The sequence below is a fragment of the Rhea pennata genome, chromosome 16 (genome assembly GCF_028389875.1).
Source record: "Rhea pennata isolate bPtePen1 chromosome 16, bPtePen1.pri, whole genome shotgun sequence".
Taxonomy (NCBI): domain Eukaryota; kingdom Metazoa; phylum Chordata; class Aves; order Rheiformes; family Rheidae; genus Rhea; species Rhea pennata.
This window is the reverse complement of record NC_084678.1, coordinates 18,243,808-18,261,111: the sequence shown is the minus strand read 5'-3', so window position 1 is coordinate 18,261,111 and position 17,304 is coordinate 18,243,808. Positions and strand designations below refer to the sequence as shown.

The 17,304-nt window shown below is 58.1% G+C and overlaps 3 protein-coding genes across 8 annotated transcripts; 1 reads left to right on the top strand and 2 right to left on the bottom strand.

Annotated features, from left to right (window-relative positions):
• Nucleotides 1–345: 345 nt before the first annotated feature.
• Nucleotides 346–14,411, bottom strand: CTSA (cathepsin A). 5 transcript variants are annotated; one of them, XM_062588905.1, is made up of 16 exons: nt 14,325–14,411; nt 8,460–9,982; nt 4,885–5,042; nt 4,638–4,749; nt 4,454–4,504; nt 4,025–4,111; nt 3,761–3,916; nt 3,284–3,375; nt 2,815–2,899; nt 2,580–2,671; nt 2,279–2,357; nt 1,979–2,127; nt 1,829–1,904; nt 1,618–1,707; nt 1,331–1,432; nt 346–1,080 (listed from the first exon to the last, which is right to left on the bottom strand). In XM_062588905.1, exons 2-16 carry the CDS (start codon nt 8,478–8,480, stop codon nt 997–999), a joined length of 1,434 nt encoding a protein of 477 aa, XP_062444889.1. In that variant the 5' UTR covers nt 8,481–9,982; nt 14,325–14,411; the 3' UTR covers nt 346–996. The 5 variants fall into 5 exon arrangements, with proteins under 5 accessions (XP_062444889.1, XP_062444893.1, XP_062444891.1 ...); XM_062588909.1 differs by having other exon boundaries at nt 346–461; XM_062588907.1 differs by having other exon boundaries at nt 9,859–9,982.
• On the top strand, nt 5,832–10,322 carry NEURL2 (neuralized E3 ubiquitin protein ligase 2). 2 transcript variants are annotated; one of them, XM_062588912.1, is made up of 2 exons: nt 5,832–6,928; nt 9,883–10,322. In XM_062588912.1, the coding sequence occupies exons 1-2, from the start codon at nt 6,237–6,239 to the stop codon at nt 9,992–9,994; spliced, it is 804 nt and encodes a 267-aa protein (XP_062444896.1). In that variant the 5' UTR covers nt 5,832–6,236; the 3' UTR covers nt 9,995–10,322. The 2 variants fall into 2 exon arrangements, with proteins under 2 accessions (XP_062444896.1, XP_062444894.1); XM_062588910.1 differs by having other exon boundaries at nt 5,838–6,924.
• On the bottom strand, nt 14,401–17,197 carry LOC134147982 (zinc finger SWIM domain-containing protein 1-like). The gene is given in 6 exon segments (XM_062589579.1): nt 14,401–14,527; nt 14,530–14,938; nt 15,249–15,403; nt 15,406–15,549; nt 15,552–15,857; nt 17,095–17,197. Coding segments are annotated over 6 exon segments (1,224 nt in total). The 3' UTR covers nt 14,401–14,420.
• Between the last annotated feature and the right edge of the window lie 107 nt (nt 17,198–17,304).

The window sequence follows — 17,304 nt, the reverse complement described above, 5'->3', positions numbered from 1 at the left end:
TGGGGAACAAGGCAGAAGCACTGCTTTCCCTGCCTGTAAGTACCCAGGAGCTAGACACAGCTAAGAGCAGCAGCGGAGGGGCTCAGAGCAACTGCACTTTCCCCTGCACTTGGAAGTGGCTTGTTTCCAGAAAGCCTCAGTGCTCCCCTGCAGAAATGGGGAGGGGCACACAGATCATGGACCCTGGCTCCCCAGCACCTGGCACAGCACATCAACACTCACCTCTGCTGGCTTCTCAGTGAGTAATAGATACTCCTCAGAGGACATCTTTCTGATGCTGGGACCAGAAAGTAAAGTCAGGCTAGCAGGCAGGTGCAAGGAGCTAGTTAGTGAGGAGCAGAACCATGTTGTTCAGAGAGTTTATTGCAAGTTCCCAAGAACACTATGTGCTCCAGGCACTGAGTGGGGCAGAGAGGTATTGTCTTCATTCTCCTTCACTGAGATCAGATGTGGGAATAGTTCTGAGGGGAACAAAAAGTCTCTGCTGGAACAGTGCCTAGCTGCCCACAGCCACGAGGTGAACAGTGCTTGCTTAACAGAGAGCAGTTGCTTTTGACTCTGCCCCATGCTCTGCGCATGCACAGGCCACAGAGCAGAGGGGAAGTGGTGGGTACTGTTCCCAACCCAGGAGGGAAGTGATTGCCTCCAGCAACAGGGAGGTGAGACAGGAAGCCACTGCAAGGAAGAGACTGCAGCAAGACATGATTTCTCACCTGGCAAGGACAGAGCCCTCTGGACTCCTGCCCTACAGCTTGCACACCCCCCAAACCCTAGAAAGCCCAGTCATCCACAGTGTTCACTGGTACGCAGGTGCTGTCCTACAAGGCCCCAGGAGCTGAAGGAGGAGTTCCCCAGCAGCTGCAGGAGGAAGTGATTTGTTTCATGGCACAGGGGAGTCCTGGTGCAGTTGAAAAGCAGTGAGAGGACTGGCTGTGCAGGAGGTGGCCCAAGTCCATGAGGGACAGCCAGAGTTGCCAAGCACTGCCTTGCCAGCTCCTAGAAAGGCTCATTCTTAATGAAGCGGCTGAACATGGTGAAGGCAGCAAGTGGTTGGTCTGTGGGCACCATGTGGCCAGCTCCCTGCAGGAAACAGGTGAAGGCAGGTCAGTGCCAGCTGTGGGGCTGCAGCTGCCTTGCATATACCTCAAACCTTGTGCTGTCCCACAGCACAGCAAGCAGTGCTCTCACTGCAACCCTCTAGAGCATTCCTGGCCAACTCCTGGCTCAGGGCAGCCTCAGGGACTCGATCCAGCTCAGCAACAGTGACCAGCATGCCTGTCTATGCCGTGACCAGCAAGCCCTGGCCCCTTAAAACTCCCCTCAGCCCTACCTTGACGGTGAGGAAGGCGATGTTGGTGAATTCCTTCACAAAGCCACCGATCTGGTTCTCATCTCCTTCAGTGTAGAGCCAGGGCCGGCGAGCCACCTGCACCTGGAATGAGAGGCAGCTCTCTCAGTGCCAGGCCCTGGTCACCCCAGGGAGACAGCTAGCACCCTGCCGCCAGCCCCTCCACAGGGCTCTCATCAGTAACTGTACTGGTGCCCAGCTGGCCTGGGCAGCCTGGAGCCCCCTCTAGGCCGGTGACCGACTGGCCCAGACCCTGTTCTGCCATTTACCTTCTGGCATAGGGAATCCACAAACCACTCATCCCCAAGGAAGTTGCAGGCCATGTCAACATCCCCGTTGTACACCAGGATCCGGTATTTCTGCAGAGCACAAAGACTGTTACATGGAGCACGGCAACAGCCCAGGCCAGGCAGGAGGCCTGTATGGGAGCACTGGTCCCCCAGCATAGCCCAGGGCCAAGCCCACTCCTCCCACACGCACCATGGCTCCGAGCAGCTTTAAGTATTGCTCATTCATCTGCATGTACAGGCGCTTGTAGCCACGGTTCACATCAAAGCTGTGGAGGAAGAACCCATGTCATGCAAGCTGATCATGGTCCCAGTAGTCCAGCCCAGCCCAGAGACTGCTCACCTGCACACCTGCCACTCCGGAGCATCAGGAGAGATGTGAAGAGCCTTCCTCACCTCTGGGGAATTCAGATACATACTGGGGGCTGTGGAGTTGGTGCAGGGTGGGTCCATTCGGACCTTCTTCCGGACAACTGGCATCCGGAACAGGTTCTGCAAGAGAGTCAGAAGGGTTCCTGCAATAGCACCTCTGTCCTGCCCCACTGGAGCAGCTGCTCTCTGCCCCATTCCGGCCCACAGATGGCACTGCATGCCAGGCAGAGCAAGATACTTGTAGCCAGAAGATGCAGGAGTCCAGGCTCACCTGCCGCCAGGAGAACCTTGTTGGCATCCGGATGAAGGAGTTGCCCAGATCATGAGTGATGAGATAGTCGTCCTCGTACCTGCAGCGAGAACAAGCACATGAAATTGGCTAAAAGATCCAGAGGGATGAGGGCTCATGAAAAGAACCCACGTCCCTCACTAGGGAAAGGAGTATCCAGACAGCAGCTGCACATGGTCCGTCTTGCCCAGAGGGAGGTCCCTCTGCCAGCTGGGATCCCACATGCTGCAAACCATAGCAAGCCTGTGGCACAAAGACCTGACCCTCTTGGAGCTGCTCCCACCTTAGGCTTCCAGGGGCACCACCAGCACATGGGGCATAGAGGTTGTAGATGTTGAGGCCAGACTCCTCCACAATCTGAATCATTTCCTCCATCTGGAACAAGCCACAAGAAGGGTTTGGGGACTCAGCAGGATGCCTGAGGAACTGTGTCATCCATCCAGAGCCAGGCAAGATGGGTGCTGCCTATGGACACCTGAGCTGCATGAGTGCTAGGAAATCCCTCTGACTGTCCTTACCTTGAGTGTACAGTTCAGATTGGAGCTGTCATGAAAGTTGCACTTCCCTTGGGAGCAGCAAAAGGCCTGCAAGTCCTTCCACAGCCTGTGGACAGAGAGCAGCAGGACTCAAGTGCAGTGTCCAGATGGTAGTATCAACACAAAGCCAGCTGCTGCAGCTCAGCCATTCTGCAGGCTTCCTGCCCAGCAGCTGCACTGCACAGCTCAGCCAGGTGCCCTTAGCACTGGCTAAAAATCAAGGATAAACACATCCATCAGAGTTGCCTGGGACAAGGGCCATCCTCACAGCCTGAGGGTTGGCCCAAATCAGACCAGGAGGTTCCCCAAAAGGCTAGTCTGTCCTGCCCAGCTCTGGGGCCATGCCCCTGTCCCACACTGTGCCCCCCAACCTGCTCACATAGGGACAGCTCTATCGAGCAGCAGTGTGCCCCCCACCACCACCACCAAGCCAGGCTCACACAGCTCTTACTGGGTTCCCAGCAGGCCATGGTAATAGGCGAAGTAAACCAGGGAGTTATCATTAATCTCATAGGAGGAGAGGCCATTTCCCACGGCAATTCCCTGTAAGGCAACAAGAAAACAACTCTGTTGTGTTCCCAGCTCCCCACAGGGCAGCCACAGAGCCAACAGCTTCAGGCAGGAAGCAGGTGTGACACTGTTTACGCCACAGGAGGGAACAGGAAAGGACAAGGGTGCCTTTGAACTCTTCCACTGGTCCCACGCAGCAGGGACACATCCACCAGCAGCTGCTGCCAATGCTGCAGGGGAAGATGAAAGGCCAAAGGGCCAGACCTGCCCTGTGCCCAGGAGAGGGTCTTTCACAGCTGCCAGCGCAGCCTGGTGCTGTCCCAACACAGGCACTGGCCCAGGTACAGGTCGCAGAGCACCAGTTTGAGGTGGTGCCAAGCCCTCTGCCCCCAGCCAGGCAGGTAGCAGAGCCGCTCACCTTCAGGTTGAGGCTGGGGTCTTGCATCACCCACTCCGCCAGCGTAGGGATGTAGATTCCCCCATAGCTCTCTCCTGTGAGGAAGAGTTCGTTCTTGGAGTACTCAGGGAAGAGGCGGAAGAACTCCTTCAGTGCCAAGTAGTTGTTGTGAGCAACCTACAAGCAAAAGGAAACGGGGGTCAAGCAGCATGGCAAGATCCCCCAATTGCCACAGAAGCAAGGGAGGCAACGGACAGGTCACTCCCAGCAGCTTGGATCCCTCACCTCAGTGTCATTCGTGGCATACTTCTTGTCATCAGAGTAGGAGAAGCCAACTCCGACAGGGGATTCCAGGTAAAGCATGTTGGCGATCTGCAGGGAGAGTAAAAAAGCTGGAGAACAAGGGAGAGCCTGCTTCGAGGCTTGTCACAAGAGCCATCGGGGACAGAGCTGCTGACTGTTGCCTGTGGCAGCACTAGTAGAAACCTGACCCTGTCCTAGCTCTGCTCTGGACAGCCACGTTCCTGCCCCAGTCACACATCTGAGTGGACGGTAGGTCAGGAAGACAAGCCCATGGGAGGCTCGGCTCCCTTTAAAGAGCAGGAGAATCTGGCTTGGACCACCCTTTCCCCCAACAGCCTGTGGATGGACCTGCTACGTGCTCACACAGGCCTGGCAGGAAGAGCTGCTCCTGGCCAGAAGCTGTGCCCCTACCTTGTTCCAGGCATAGTCGTTGTATTTCAGAGTGACCCCATCCGGCTGGATCTGGGGAGGAAGAACACAGTGACTAACAGGAAACAGGCACAAGCCGGGTGAGCCCCAGCAGGACAGCCCACACCGCGGAGCCGACCGGCCCTGCGCCCCGGACTGCGCGCCAGGAGCGGCCACGATTACTTACCAGGAAGGGACCGTGCTCCTTCAGGAAACCCTCCATGGAGCTGCAGCCAGGGCCCCCGTTCAGCCACAGCACCAGAGGGCTGCTCTGTGGGTTGCTCTGGGCTTCTACAAACCTGCAGGGGAGCAAAGCCGTGAGCGCCCAGCGCCCTGCCCCAACCCAGCCAGGGCAGTGCCCAGGGCACAGCACCATGCTCCAGTACAGCACCAGGGTACCAGCACGGCATCAGTCCCAGTGCAGCCCCACATACCAGTAGTGCAGGCGCTTGGCTGGCCCGACACAGAGGTAGCCAGAGAAGTGCCGGAATGAAGGCTGCTTAGGGAGCCCCGGCAGGTAGGAGACTTCGTGGCCAGATGGGGCAGCGTGGGTCAGCCCCAGCAGCAGCGCGCACAGCAGCACCAGCCCCATCTGCAGAGGGACAGGCAGACGGACGAGAGCTCAGGGACACTGCGCTGACCTGACATGGCCCAGCCTGCTGAGCCCCACCAAACCCGAGTCTGAAACTGGCGCCCTGCGGCTGCCCCAGGCCCGGCCCTCCACCACCGGCTGCCCCAGCCTGGCCCCCCGCTGCCCAGGTCCCGGACCCGGGCTGGGCCCGGCTCCCCCGCTGACCCTTGCCCCGGTCCCAGCATCCCCAGCTGAGCCCGGTTCCGGCTCGGTTCCGGCTGACCTCAGCCCTCTACTGACCCTCAGCACGGCCCCGGTAGTCCCAGTCCCCCCGCTGGCCCCGGCCCGGCCCGGCCCCGCTTCGGGTCCGGCTCCCGCAGGCGGCTCTCAGGAGCCGCACGTGACTCGCGCCCATATGACTTCTGAGTGGTCACGTGTCACGGGGCGGGGCTTACTCACGGTAGCCAATCAGCACCCGGGCACGCGCGCGGGCTCGCACGCGCACCCCCGCCGCGCGCGCACGTGGGCGCGGCCCCGCCCCGGCCCCGGGACAGCGCGAGCGCGGTCCGCGGGCGCTTTGCACCGGCACTGCAAAGCGGGACCGGGACGGGACTGGAACCGGCACCGGCGGCACCGGCACAGCACGAGGCCAGCCCAGGGGGCCGCTCCGCGCCCGGCCCAGCCCCGGGGCGCGGGTCGCGCACCGCACGCCGGGCCCGGCCCGGCCCAGCCCCGAGGCGGGAGCACACGGGCGCCCGGCCCCTGCCGCAGCATCGCCTGCCCAGCGCTGCCCGCGGGGGCCCTGGGGACAGTCCCTTGAGGCTGCGCCAGCCACGTTGGCGGGGTGCTGGCACGGGAGGCACCGGGAGCCGGGCGCTGGGTGGCCAAGTCCCGGGGTGCGGGGAGGTCGGCCCACGCCATGCTTGGGCTCCAGCAGCAGCAGGCCCCAGGTGAGGCCCCCAGTGCCGGCCAGGTGCTGAGTACCCGCGGGCCGGGAGAGGCTGAGCTGGGCTGCACAGGGCCCTCCTAGACACAGGGCACCCAACGCCCACCGGCACCTTTGCTCCTTCCCACCCCTCCCATGGGCCCAGTGGCACTAGGACCTCTCAGAGCCACCTTTGGGCCTGGCTGTCCCTGTTTGGAGGGTGCCGTCACCGCCTCCTCCAGCTGCTGCCTGGAGCCGGACTCAGCTGTTTAAAAATAGCTGTGCCAGAGATGGCTGCACAGTGCTGTTCCGACACGCGCTTCCACCATGTTCACGGTACCAATGTCCGCATCGACCCCTCGCGCACCCAGGCCACGCGGGTGGAGAGCTTTGCCAACGGGCTGTGCTTCAGCCAGGAGCCCCTAGAGCCTGGGCAGATCTTCCTGGTGGAGATAGAGGAGAAGGAGCTGGGCTGGTGCGGGCACCTGCGCATCGGGCTGACGGCCCATGACCCGCAGAGCCTGGAGGTGGTACCTGAATACTCGCTCCCAGACCTGGTCAACCTGGGAGACACCTGGGTGTTTGCCATCACCAGGAACCACAACCGCATTGCCCTGGACAGGGAGGAGGCGCGGGTGCGGGCCCCTGTGCAGGGCTTCCTCTCGGAGCCCTACCTGCTCATAGAGCAGGTGCGGATCCCCCGTGACAAGCTGGTGGGACGCAGCCGGCCCGGATGCTACAGCCACATCCTGGATGACCTGTACAAGATGAACGTGCTGCCCCCGACCGCCCGGCGGAGCAGGATTGGTGTGCTCTACACCCCGCAGCCCAACGGCACCGCAGACATGCACATCGTTATCAACGGAGAGGACATGGGGCCGAGTGCCAGGGGCCTCCCCACCACCCGCCCGCTCTATGCTGTGGTTGACATCTTTGCTTCCACCAAGAGTGTCCGCGTCATCCAGGTGGAATATGGCTGTAGGTACTTGCTTCTGCCCAGGATCCCCCCCCCCCCCGCAGAGGCTGCCCAGGGTGGAACGGGAGGCAGGTGGGGGCGGGTGGTCAGCCTCGGTGAGGTTAGCCCCATGGTCTCTGACAGCAGGAGCAGCAGAGCACACTAGACGCAGGGCAGAAGGGATGGGAGAGCGCTGCTGGCGCCTGCAGAGCGCAGGGGAGCCCCTAGACTAGCACTCACACAGGCTCCTGGGCATGGGTCTCCCAAAAGCCCTGTCTCTCCAGGCTGTGTCCGGGGATGGAGGTGCAGGAGCTGGCTCCAGCACATCTCTGCCAGCACCAAGCGCACACAGGTGCTCACAGACAGGTCCTGGCACTGGTGGTCTCAGCAGAGCCCAGCCCAGGCTGCTCTTTGCAAGAGATGCAATTAGGAGCAAGTGCTCTGGGCTGCAAGGGGCCTGCTGCAGACTGGGGTCTGCAGGATTGTCCCTGTGAAGCTGTGTCCCAGCAGGACTTTGCTCATGCTGAGGCAGACAGAAGCTCCTAACGGGAGCTCAAAGCCAGCTGCTCCCCAGAGGACCAGGGAACCAATTCTTGGGGCCTGGCAAACGCTGCCCATGCCCCAACCTTGTCCCTGTGCACCACTGGCATGGGGCAGCCTGGAGCCAACCGTCATCCTGCCTCAGCATCAAAACATCCTGCTGCAGCCTGACACAGCACCCTGGCACGCTGTCCTTCCTGCCATCCGGCCGTCCGCACCTCGGTCCGGGGGCTTGCGCCTCCGCGCCTCCGCGGCCTTAGCTCCCTCCTCCCTGCCTTGCCCCTCCCTGCGCCCCAGCCTGCATGGCCCAGGGCAGAGCTGGTGCTGAGCTGGCACCGTGCGATGCCAGCTGCGGTTGGGCAATATCCCGGCAGGACACCTGCCTTTGGCACTCAGTGAAGCTGTCCCCCAGCACGGTGGGGATGGGACCAGCCAGCTCCATCCAGTGATAGTCACTTGCTCTTGCAAGTCAGGCTAACAGGTGCTAATTAGCACCTACTGGAAAAGCCATCAGATGCTAAGTATTAAATGAGACATGAACCAGGAGAGCTAGTGTCTGGACAACAGCAGCTGCGACCATAAACTGTCGCTCTAATACGCTACCTTTGTTTTATATGAGCCAGATAAGCATTACATACACTAGCCATTAACTATTTGCACCATAGGTGCAAGGCCACAAAGAGCTAAATAAAACATGAGCAAAGAGCAGACTGACTTCTCAACACAGGCAAAGCCACCAGCTCTTTCACTGGTTTAAAGTTCAGTTGTTGCTACCCCAAGGCTGAAATCTGTGATTCTCCCCAACAGCTGTTTTGTCCTGTGATAATCCAAGCAGTGAGATTAAATGTGCCCAGCTGTGCAGGCTGTTCTGCCCTGGGAATGCATTTAAGGATGACTAACTTTGGAGCACGCCACTGGGAAGCTATCGAACCACCTCTGAGGGCCCTGACCTCGACAATTCACTGAGGGACTTCACAGGGGGCAGCAGCCTTTCATGGCTGCTCCGTGTGGAACGTACCTTTTTGTGGAAGATCTGCATCCCGTGCTCCTTGCCCCTCTTAGGGCCCTGATTTCCTGGGGCAGCAACACGCCTGGGAGGGTGCTGCAAGGTCCTCAGCTGGTACAGACACTGCCTGTTGCAAGAGGGACAATCTGGCTTCCTTCCTTTCACAAAGACTTCAGTAGTTTCTGTTTCTGTAACACTTCTCTAATCTTTAAAAATCAGTTTTAGTGCAGTTCTTTTATTGGCCAGGAGCCAGCTAGCAGAGTGAAAATGAGAAGGAAGCAGCTGAGCTGCCAGTGACATGTGATACTCCCCAAGGGAGTCTCAGGGGAGAGAGCAGAAAGCCGTTGAGGCAAAGAGCATCCGTTCCCTCTCCCTGAGCACTCGGGGCACTCGCAGCCCTGTGCCTCCAGCGTGAAGATAACCACTCCAGCTATCTGAAAACAGTCCCAAGGTCAGGAGACGGCTCTGCAGAGCACGTGCTTGTGCTTAGCAGAGTGCTGCTCCTGCCTGCTGCTGGCCCGAGCTCCCGGGAGGCCCTGCAGCTCGGAAAGCTCCTCAGCCACAAAACAAAGAAATGGCCCGGTCGCCACACGGCTCCTCTCCGGCAGAGTGTGGCACTCTAGGACATGCTTGTCCTGTTTGGCTCTTATGTGGCAGTGGATGAACCAAGACCCACAGGCAGTGAGTCAGCTCTCGTTTAAGATCTGAGAAAACAGCTAGCCACAGCTTCTCCACATCTGCTAGCTGCTGAGAGCTACGAAGATCTCACGAAGAAAAGAATCCGACGGGAGCGTGTGTATCATAGGAGGAAACGGGGGCAGAGTTTGCTGCTAGTCTGGCCACAAGGAACAAACTCTCTAGTGAACACAGTAATAAAAGGTAGTTATCTTAAAAGCATCATGTGAGTTGTCTCTTCAGGCAACACAGCCCCAGTCTGCTGAAGTCTAGCATGCAGTTTGGCATGTTTGGTGGTGGAAGGACACCCGAGGAGCAGGGTATGATAGGAAAAAGAAGTCTTGCAGGGAGAACGCAGCATGGAAATGTGAGACTCTAGGGGATGGACTTGATAACCTAGAGAGATGAATGCAGAACAGCCACGATAATGGACTATTTAGATGCAAAACCGTTTTCTCAACTTTCCTCCAAGCAAAAGGAAGAGCTTCACTACTCAGCACTCAAGCTTTCAACCTAGCTGGAGCGCCCTGGCATAGGTTCTTCAACCAGGAGAACCCTCCTGCACAGCCAGCTGGTAGAGCAGGGGAGGAGGAGTGATTCCTACGCCTTCCTCAGAGTAAACACCCACCACTGTCCAAAAACAAGGTGTCTCCAAGAAGCCTCACTCCCAGGGACATATCTGCTTTGCACCATTCTCTGCCCTCAGCCTCGCTGGTGATTCAGGGAGCAAATTCACCTTCCTTTTTGTGTTCTCTTTCAGTTCCCTCCTTGCAGACCCTCTGCCGGCTGGTCATCCAGAAGCACGTTGTCCATCGCCTGGCCATCGATGGCCTGGACCTGCCACCACTGCTGAAGAATTTCTGCAAATATGAATGAGGCCATGAGGATACCTCATCCCACTGGCAGGCACCACACCCCGAGAGCCCCACAGATGATCGCAAACAGGCTGGCACGTGAGGGCTGCTGCACCCAGGCGGCCCTTCCACCCACTGCCCCACGAGGCCCCAGGAGCGAACGTGCTCCCCTCCACAGTCCCCTCTCTGGGGTGCCTCACATGGCCCGTGCCACAGGATGCCCAGCTGGAAGGACGAGGCCTGAAAGCATGGGCAATCCACATTAAGAGTAGAGCGTGTCAGAGGGACTTTCTTGTGTGTAAATGGGCACAGTACAAAGAGTAATAAAGTGCTTCCAAACAGAAAATGAGCAAGTTGTGGGGAATATCGGGGCATACCCCGCTGAGCAAAGGCGAGGGATTGAGGTGAGCTGCGCGATCCCCCGCCAGTGCCCACTGCCGCCAGAGCCGGGCTGACTCGCGGGGCTCCGGCAGTGGGAGGCCCTGCGCGTGCTGCTCTCGGCCTTGCCAGAGGAACCAGCTGCTGGGAGCCGGGTCCTGTAGACGCAGCGGGACTTACAAAACCACAGCAGCAAAGAGATCCAGGGCACCTGCGGATCTCATCCACCCTGGTGTGCGCCCGGTTTCACGGGGCTGGGCCGAGCTCCTGCTGGTGCCGAGGTCAGCGCCGTGGACCCAGTGTGAGGTCAAGCGGGGGCCTGTGATGACGGTTCTAGAACAGGCGAAGTCGGCGCTGTGTGGCACTGGGAGCTGATGCACTACCCTCATCCAGCATGGGCAATGTCCCGTTTGGGGAAGGAAGAAGCTGCTTCAGGATTTTTAGTCCCTAGCCAAGGTAACTGCTTTTCATTCCACATCAGCAGCATTTTGTACAGGGACAGAAGAGCTGCAGAAAGCTACTTTGGGGAATTACTTTGAGTAAAATGGCAAGTTTCCCATCAAATAAGAGGCTTAGGAGCATAGGGAGGCTGGGATTCCCCTGTACTGAGAACAGCTCCTCTCAGGGGCAAGTAGGACTGCTTCAGGTAAGGAATGGTGTCCCTTATAACCACATCACCAAACCTGTCCTGTCTCAAGATCTTTCCATGTCCCAGGCACAAAGTTAAAACGTCTTGGACTCTCCGAGCTGCAGGGCAAGTCACAGCACGGTCAATGTGTGTAGCTGAGCACAGTCCACTTGTCAGCATGGCTGGGACGCAGCTCAGTCCTCCTTGACCTGATGCCCCTAAAGATAACACTCCTGATAGCACAGAGCCACAGGACGATGACCTGCGGTGCAAAGACCCAGATTTTCAGAGACTTTCCCATTTAGCACTTTGAGAAATGCCCCCACTGATGCTCTCCGTGCTCAGGTAGCATTTCCTGGTGCTTTAAGCAGCTCTCAGCACCTTAAGAAACTGAAGCAAGGCGTGAGACAAACTGGCCTCTGCCCAGATTCCTTTCCCTCAGCTGGAAATAGAGCCTGCAGCTCTGTTTCACTGCAGCAGTGAAAAGGGGCAGACTTTGAGGAAGTGCAAGTCTTGCCTTGACTGGCAAGCAGCCTGCATGCACAAACAAGCCCAAGGCACTCAGAAAAAGCCCTAAGAAGCTGGGATTGCAGTGTGGTTTTCCCATCCCCTGCTCACATACAGCTCTGACCGCAACCCACACTGCTCTTAGCTCAGCGGACAGGGTGGAGTGCAGCAGGGCAAAGTCTCCTGAGCGATGCAAAAGGAATGTAAATTACAGCTGGGCCCTTATCCCAGCCGTGTAGTTTCGCTCTTAGGAGAGATGTTTACTTTGGGAATTGGGATGACTTATTTCCTGTGTTTGCAATGGAAAGGTGAAAGGGATGGATGCTACAGTAAAATATGGCAATGTCCAGAGATCATCTCTGGCTGAAACCATTCCTCCGGCACATGCCTATGGCCATCAAGTTGGTCACCGTGACCTGCTCGGAGGTCCAGCTACCCAGCCTCTCGCCTCCAGCAGCGACTGGTACCGGGTGCTTCGGGAAGAAGGCCAGACTGGTGCAAGACAAAACAGCCCCCAATACACCCTTCCTGCCTCAGCACCGGACACGGCAGCGCAGGTTTTCATAGCCAGGACTCGGCTTTGCGCGTGGCACACCACGGATCCCACCCCAAGGCAGTGCAGACACACCACGGATCCTGCACTGAGGCAGTGCCGGGAAGCAGAGCCAGTCCCTTGCAGGAGCAGGCAGGCTGGCCGCGCGAGACCTGCCTGAACCTCCACGCGAGGGAGGGACCGGCCACCGCACTCAGCCCTCATGTTTTGCTCCTTCCCTCTCCCCGCAGGAGATGCCAGCAGACAGCTCCGAGGGGTACAGGACAGCCCAAGTGCCTATCAGTCCGGGGAAACAGCCACTTCTGCGGGGGCTCTGGTTTCAGGCCTGCTCCGAAGGAAAGCACGGGCACGGCCGGCTCCTCCCGCGGCAGGGTCTGCGCCTCTGCTCCCAGGGAAGATCCTCAGCCAGGCTCATTACGGTGCCCAGCATATTCCCGGACTCCCGATCCACAGTAGATCGGGATGTGGGGGAGGCTGGTGGGAGCCGCCCTGCCAAGGCCTGTACTACATCCAGCATGTTCACACGCTCCCCGGCAGCTCTGCGTGGCATTATCTACAGGAACAGAGAAGAGACAGCCAAGCTTGCGGTCCCCCTGGCGCAGACCTGAATGCCTCTCTGGGGAGAGGCTCCACACTCCAGATGAGGAACGGGCCGTACCTTAATGAGCTGGGCACCCCAGGTGGAGACTTCTCACTAGCCAGATTTGAATTTCCCCCACAAGATGCTTTTCTCATGCCCTTAAAGGTGAGCAATATTAAAGGGAGAGCGCTGGTACCCAGCTCTCCTCCAAACATCTGCATCCTCAGCTTAGCCATGATGATAGCTGGCATTCCCACAGTGCCTGTGCCAGGGGTCCGAGAGGAAGACGTGGTTAGAGCTGCACAGAGCTTCATGACGGAGTATCCAGAGCAAGTGGCAGAGGGGAAGGGCTCTCTGAAAATCAGAGAGGATGCACACACCAGCAAGAAAGGCAGATAGCAAAGGAGGCCAACAGGCAGCAGCCTCCAGACCTCTCCTACAGCATGGCTTGAGAAGTGAAAACAAGTATTTCTAAGTTTACAGGGTTTTAGGAAACACTACACTATATTTTGACAGAGGAATTCAATACCACCAGATAATGTTACAAAACCTTAGGCCAAGAGAAAATCCCCAACCATGCAATAGTTCTACTCCTGCAACGAGCTAACTCTACCAAAACCAGAAGTGTTCATGAAACACTGATCATGGAAAATACAGTGTGAAGTAGCATGAATGAACCACAATGACCAGCTGAGGTCTACCTATGTTTTATTGCTCTTTCCACCACATGCTCCCTCACGCCCTGCTGCTGCAGCAGGATGCAGTCTGTCATGTTCCTACACACCAGGCTGCCTTTGCTGGAGGTGTTCTTTCCGGCAAAGAGGGATTGAAAACCTCAACCAGCCTGCAAGCAACTTCTAAGGGCTGGATCTAAGACTTGTTTGCTCTTTCAGTATTTCTTCCTCTCCTTCCCACCTCTGGACCTCTAATTTTAAAGCATTTATTCTCTACTTCACTAGAGTTCTTCTCTGTTTGTATTGCTGTGACCTCCCAGCAGTTCCCTCATCCTGTTTCCACCGAGCAAACAAAGCTGTTGATGGAAGGAGGGCGGGTTCCATTTTCTGAGGGGAATTAAAAGCAGCTGCCGTAACCAGATAAACAACTTCTGTGCTCGAGACCCATGGACAGTGCTGCCAGCAGCAGAGATTGCCACCCTCAGGATCTGCTGATTCTTGACAGCCAGGCATGCTCGATTGACTACAGGGCAAGGAAATGAGAAAAGAAAACTAAGGAAAACTGTTTAAAAATGCTGCCTGACCTTACTGACTTGAGCGAGTGAGAGGCCTTGCTGTCCTGCTGGCAGGGAGAGGTGGCAATAGCAGGCTCAGAGAGACACACAGCCTCCAAATGATAAAAGGCTCATTTATCAGCTTTGTTGCACAACACATAACAGCTGGATGCTGGAAGGACCTGCAGGCACTGGCTGTGGATCAAATAATTTTGTCCCATGCAATTATGCTATGAACTCCACTCCACACCAACCTCAGCTCACTCCCAGCAAGATTTCCTATTAGCTATGTCAGCAATTGGTTAGCTCGTTACTGTCTCATCAGGAATCTGTAATGCGGTTCCTTAGCTCAAAAGGCAACATTTGCTCAGCGGATATGGGAGCCTGAACTGCCCGTTCCATACTAAGCCTCAAGGGAGTAACAGCCTGGGGAAAAGAAAGGAAGTCATGACACTAGTAGAATTATAAACAGACCTTTTTGTAACATCTGATGCCCCATTTCTCCCAAGGGCTTCAAGCAACACAGGCACGTGCAAAAGAAACATGTCAGTTCAGCTCTGCATTTCTCTATTATAGCTTCACCTGAACATAAGGTCCAATCCAGCTATCAGCCAGCTCTTGGAGAGTATTGTATCTGAGTTCAAACTCCTCGCTGCTGCAGTGGGTGAGCAGCTGATCTTTGCTGTAAGGAGGGACACTATGAAGAATTTATCCGAAGACTCATTCCAGGAGCTTTTCAGAACCTCCAAGAGGCCATCAGTGCCACCTCTCCCTGCCCAACAGGCATCTCGTCCTTTCTGCCACTGCTTGCTTAGCATCTCTGCCTGTAAGGTCTTTCTGTCCAAATGCAGCACAGCCAGGATGTGCCAGCAGGGCAGCTGCAGCGTCTGGTTAAAATGGCAAGTGCAGTTGTTCAGGCCCTTCTGGTCCACTTTGTGTGCATCTTCAAGGACCTGCCTGTTGGTAGTGTCCTCGTTGGTGCCTACCAGCTGTACAGAGTTCTGAACCACTGCAAGCTCATCCAGGCACAGCCTGGCAGCAAGCTCTGTGCAAATGTCACTCAAAGATTGCTTGATGCACTCCTCAGTCTTTCAGTTACTCTCGTATCACTGTCACCCTCTGGGTTTTCGGTGATCTCCAATTTAGCTGCATGAGATGATGGATCTAACAAGGTCTGAGGGCTTCCTGGCTCATTCTAGAAAAGGAGAGTTTGTGAGTTTGCAGGCTGACTCTGAAGAATGAAGAACTGAGGAGCTGACAGGGGAGCCTGGAGGACCACCAGGGGATTCCTCACAGCTGGGAGACAGCTTTGCACAGACCACTTTTGAAGAGCTGGCACTGTGCTGGCAGAGGCCAAAAGGAGCTCTGAGATGGCTTACGCTGGCATGCTGCTCAGGCATTAAGGGGGGCTATAGGCGAACTCAAGGCAGGCAAGCTGTGAAGAGCAGTTTGAGTAACCTGGTGATTAGGATGGGCAGTGGAACATATCACAGCATCAGGAAGACCCTTAGAAACACATTTCTGGTAGTGCTTTGCTAAAGCAGTGATGCAGTCTCCAGAAAGAGCTCAGTGCAGAACACCTGGCTTATGTCCCGGGTGATGATCTCCCTGGGTGTAAAATAGTCACTGATTTCCACCCAACTCCTCTGCCTGGGCATGGCCCAAATCTTATCGTTGAGCAGCCGGTGAACACGGAGTTGGGCAGGAAGCCTGGTTTTACAAAGCGGCTCAGAACGGCGTGCACCTTCCGCAGGTCGCTCTCCGTAGCTGCACACGCAGCGCTCCTCGGGGCGTCCAGGATCAGCCTCTCGGTGCGGCACTCCAGAGACAGCCGGTGAACCTCCCGCTGCAGGTGCCCGCACAGGCGGAAGGCCCATAACCGCTCCCCTGCCGCGGGGAAGGTGTCGGAAAGCGCAGGCAACAGCGGCAGGTTTGGGCCCGCCAGGAGGGCCTGGATTTCCTTCCAGCCTTGACGGCTCCTCGTGTGCGGGCCAGGCTCTCCGCGGACTTGTCAGGAGGGGCGGCGAGGCGGAGCAGCACGGCCAGGCCGCTGGCGCGGGCCCGTCCGCCGGGAGGGCCGGGAGGGCCTGGCCCCGCGGCCCGGTGCACCGGCAGGGCTCGCGCCAAGACGCCGCTCGCAGCCGCGCTCTGGATGCTGACGGTCGCCACACGGCCGCCGACACCCCGCTGGTAGGGCCGCCCGGGAGCCGCAGCCCGGGAGCCGCAGCCCGGGGCCGGCGCCGCCAGCAGCGCCACTGCCCGCGGTTACCGGAGGCGCCTCCCGGCACGTCCCGCTCCGCCGCCACGGCACGTCCCGGCCTACCCTGCTCCCACGGCCTCCTCAGGGGAGTATATCCCGGCATGCCCCGCTCTTTCCGGGGGGTATATCCCAGCATGCCCTGCCCCGCAGCCCCTCAGGGGAGTATATCCCGGCATGCCCCGCTCTTTCCGGGGGGGTATATCCCAGCATGCCCTGCCCCGCAGCCCCTCTGGGGAGTATATCCCGGCATGCCCCGCTCTTTCCGGGGGGGGTATATCCCGCCATGCCCTGCCCCGCAGCCCCTCTGGGGAGTATATCCCGGCATGCCCCGCTCTTTCCGGGGGGTATATCCCAGCATGCCCTGCCCCGCAGCCCCTCTGGGGAGTATATCCCGGCATGCCCCGCTCTTTCCGGGGGGTATGTCCCAGCATGCCCTGCTCCGCAGCCCCTCTGGGGAGTATATCCCGGCATGCCCCGCTCTTTCCGGGGGGGTATATCCCAGCATGCCCTGCTCCGCAGCCCCTCTGGGGAGTATATCCCGGCATGCCCCGCTCTTTCCGGGGGGGTATATCCCAGCATGCCCTGCCCCGCAGCCCCTCTGGGGAGTATATCCCGGCATGCCCCGCTCTTTCCGGGGGGTATATCCCGCCATGCCCTGCCCCGCCGCCCCTCTGGGGAGTATATCCCGGCATGCCCCGCTCTTTCCGGGGGGTATATCCCAGCATGCCCTGCCCCGCAGCCCCTCTGGGGAGTATATCCCGGCATGCCCCGCTCTTTCCGGGGGGTATATCCCGCCATGCCCTGCCCCGCAGCCCCTCTGGGGAGTATATCCCGGCATGCCCCGCTCTTTCCGGGGGGTATATCCCGCCATGCCCTGCCCCGCAGCCCCTCTGGGGAGTATATCCCGGCATGCCCCGCTCTTTCCGGGGGGTATATCCCGCCATGCCCTGCCCCGCAGCCCCTCTGGGGGGGGGGGGCTCTCACTCTGCTCCCTGCGCAGCAGAAGGCTCTCAGGAAATTTGCTAAATAAGCCCTTCGTCTTGATCGTCTGAAAGTTTAGTCTATCCAGCTCTTGATTGCTGCCCATGCCGATTGGGGCCAATGAACCTGTGTCCTCTCTCAGGAAGCTTTTCATGACTTCAGCAACTCTGAATAGTGCTGAAGTTGAGTCATTTTCCTTTGCTGCCCCAGAGA

Coding starts and splice junctions, on each gene's coding strand:
- CTSA (XM_062588905.1), bottom strand. CDS start 8,480: ATGCAGATCTTCCACAAAAAG. Junction 5,043..8,459: donor TGCAGATCTTCCACAAAAAG/GTACGTTCCACA, acceptor GTCCCTCTGCAG/ATGGGGCTGGTGCTGCTGTG. Junction 2,358..2,579: donor GGTGCCCCTGGAAGCCTAAG/GTGGGAGCAGCT, acceptor TTCTCGCTGCAG/GTACGAGGACGACTATCTCA.
- NEURL2 (XM_062588912.1), top strand. CDS start 6,237: ATGGCTGCACAGTGCTGTTCCGACACGCGCTTCCACCATGTTCACGGT. Junction 6,929..9,882: donor CAGGTGGAATATGGCTGTAG/GTACTTGCTTCT, acceptor GTTCTCTTTCAG/TTCCCTCCTTGCAGACCCTC.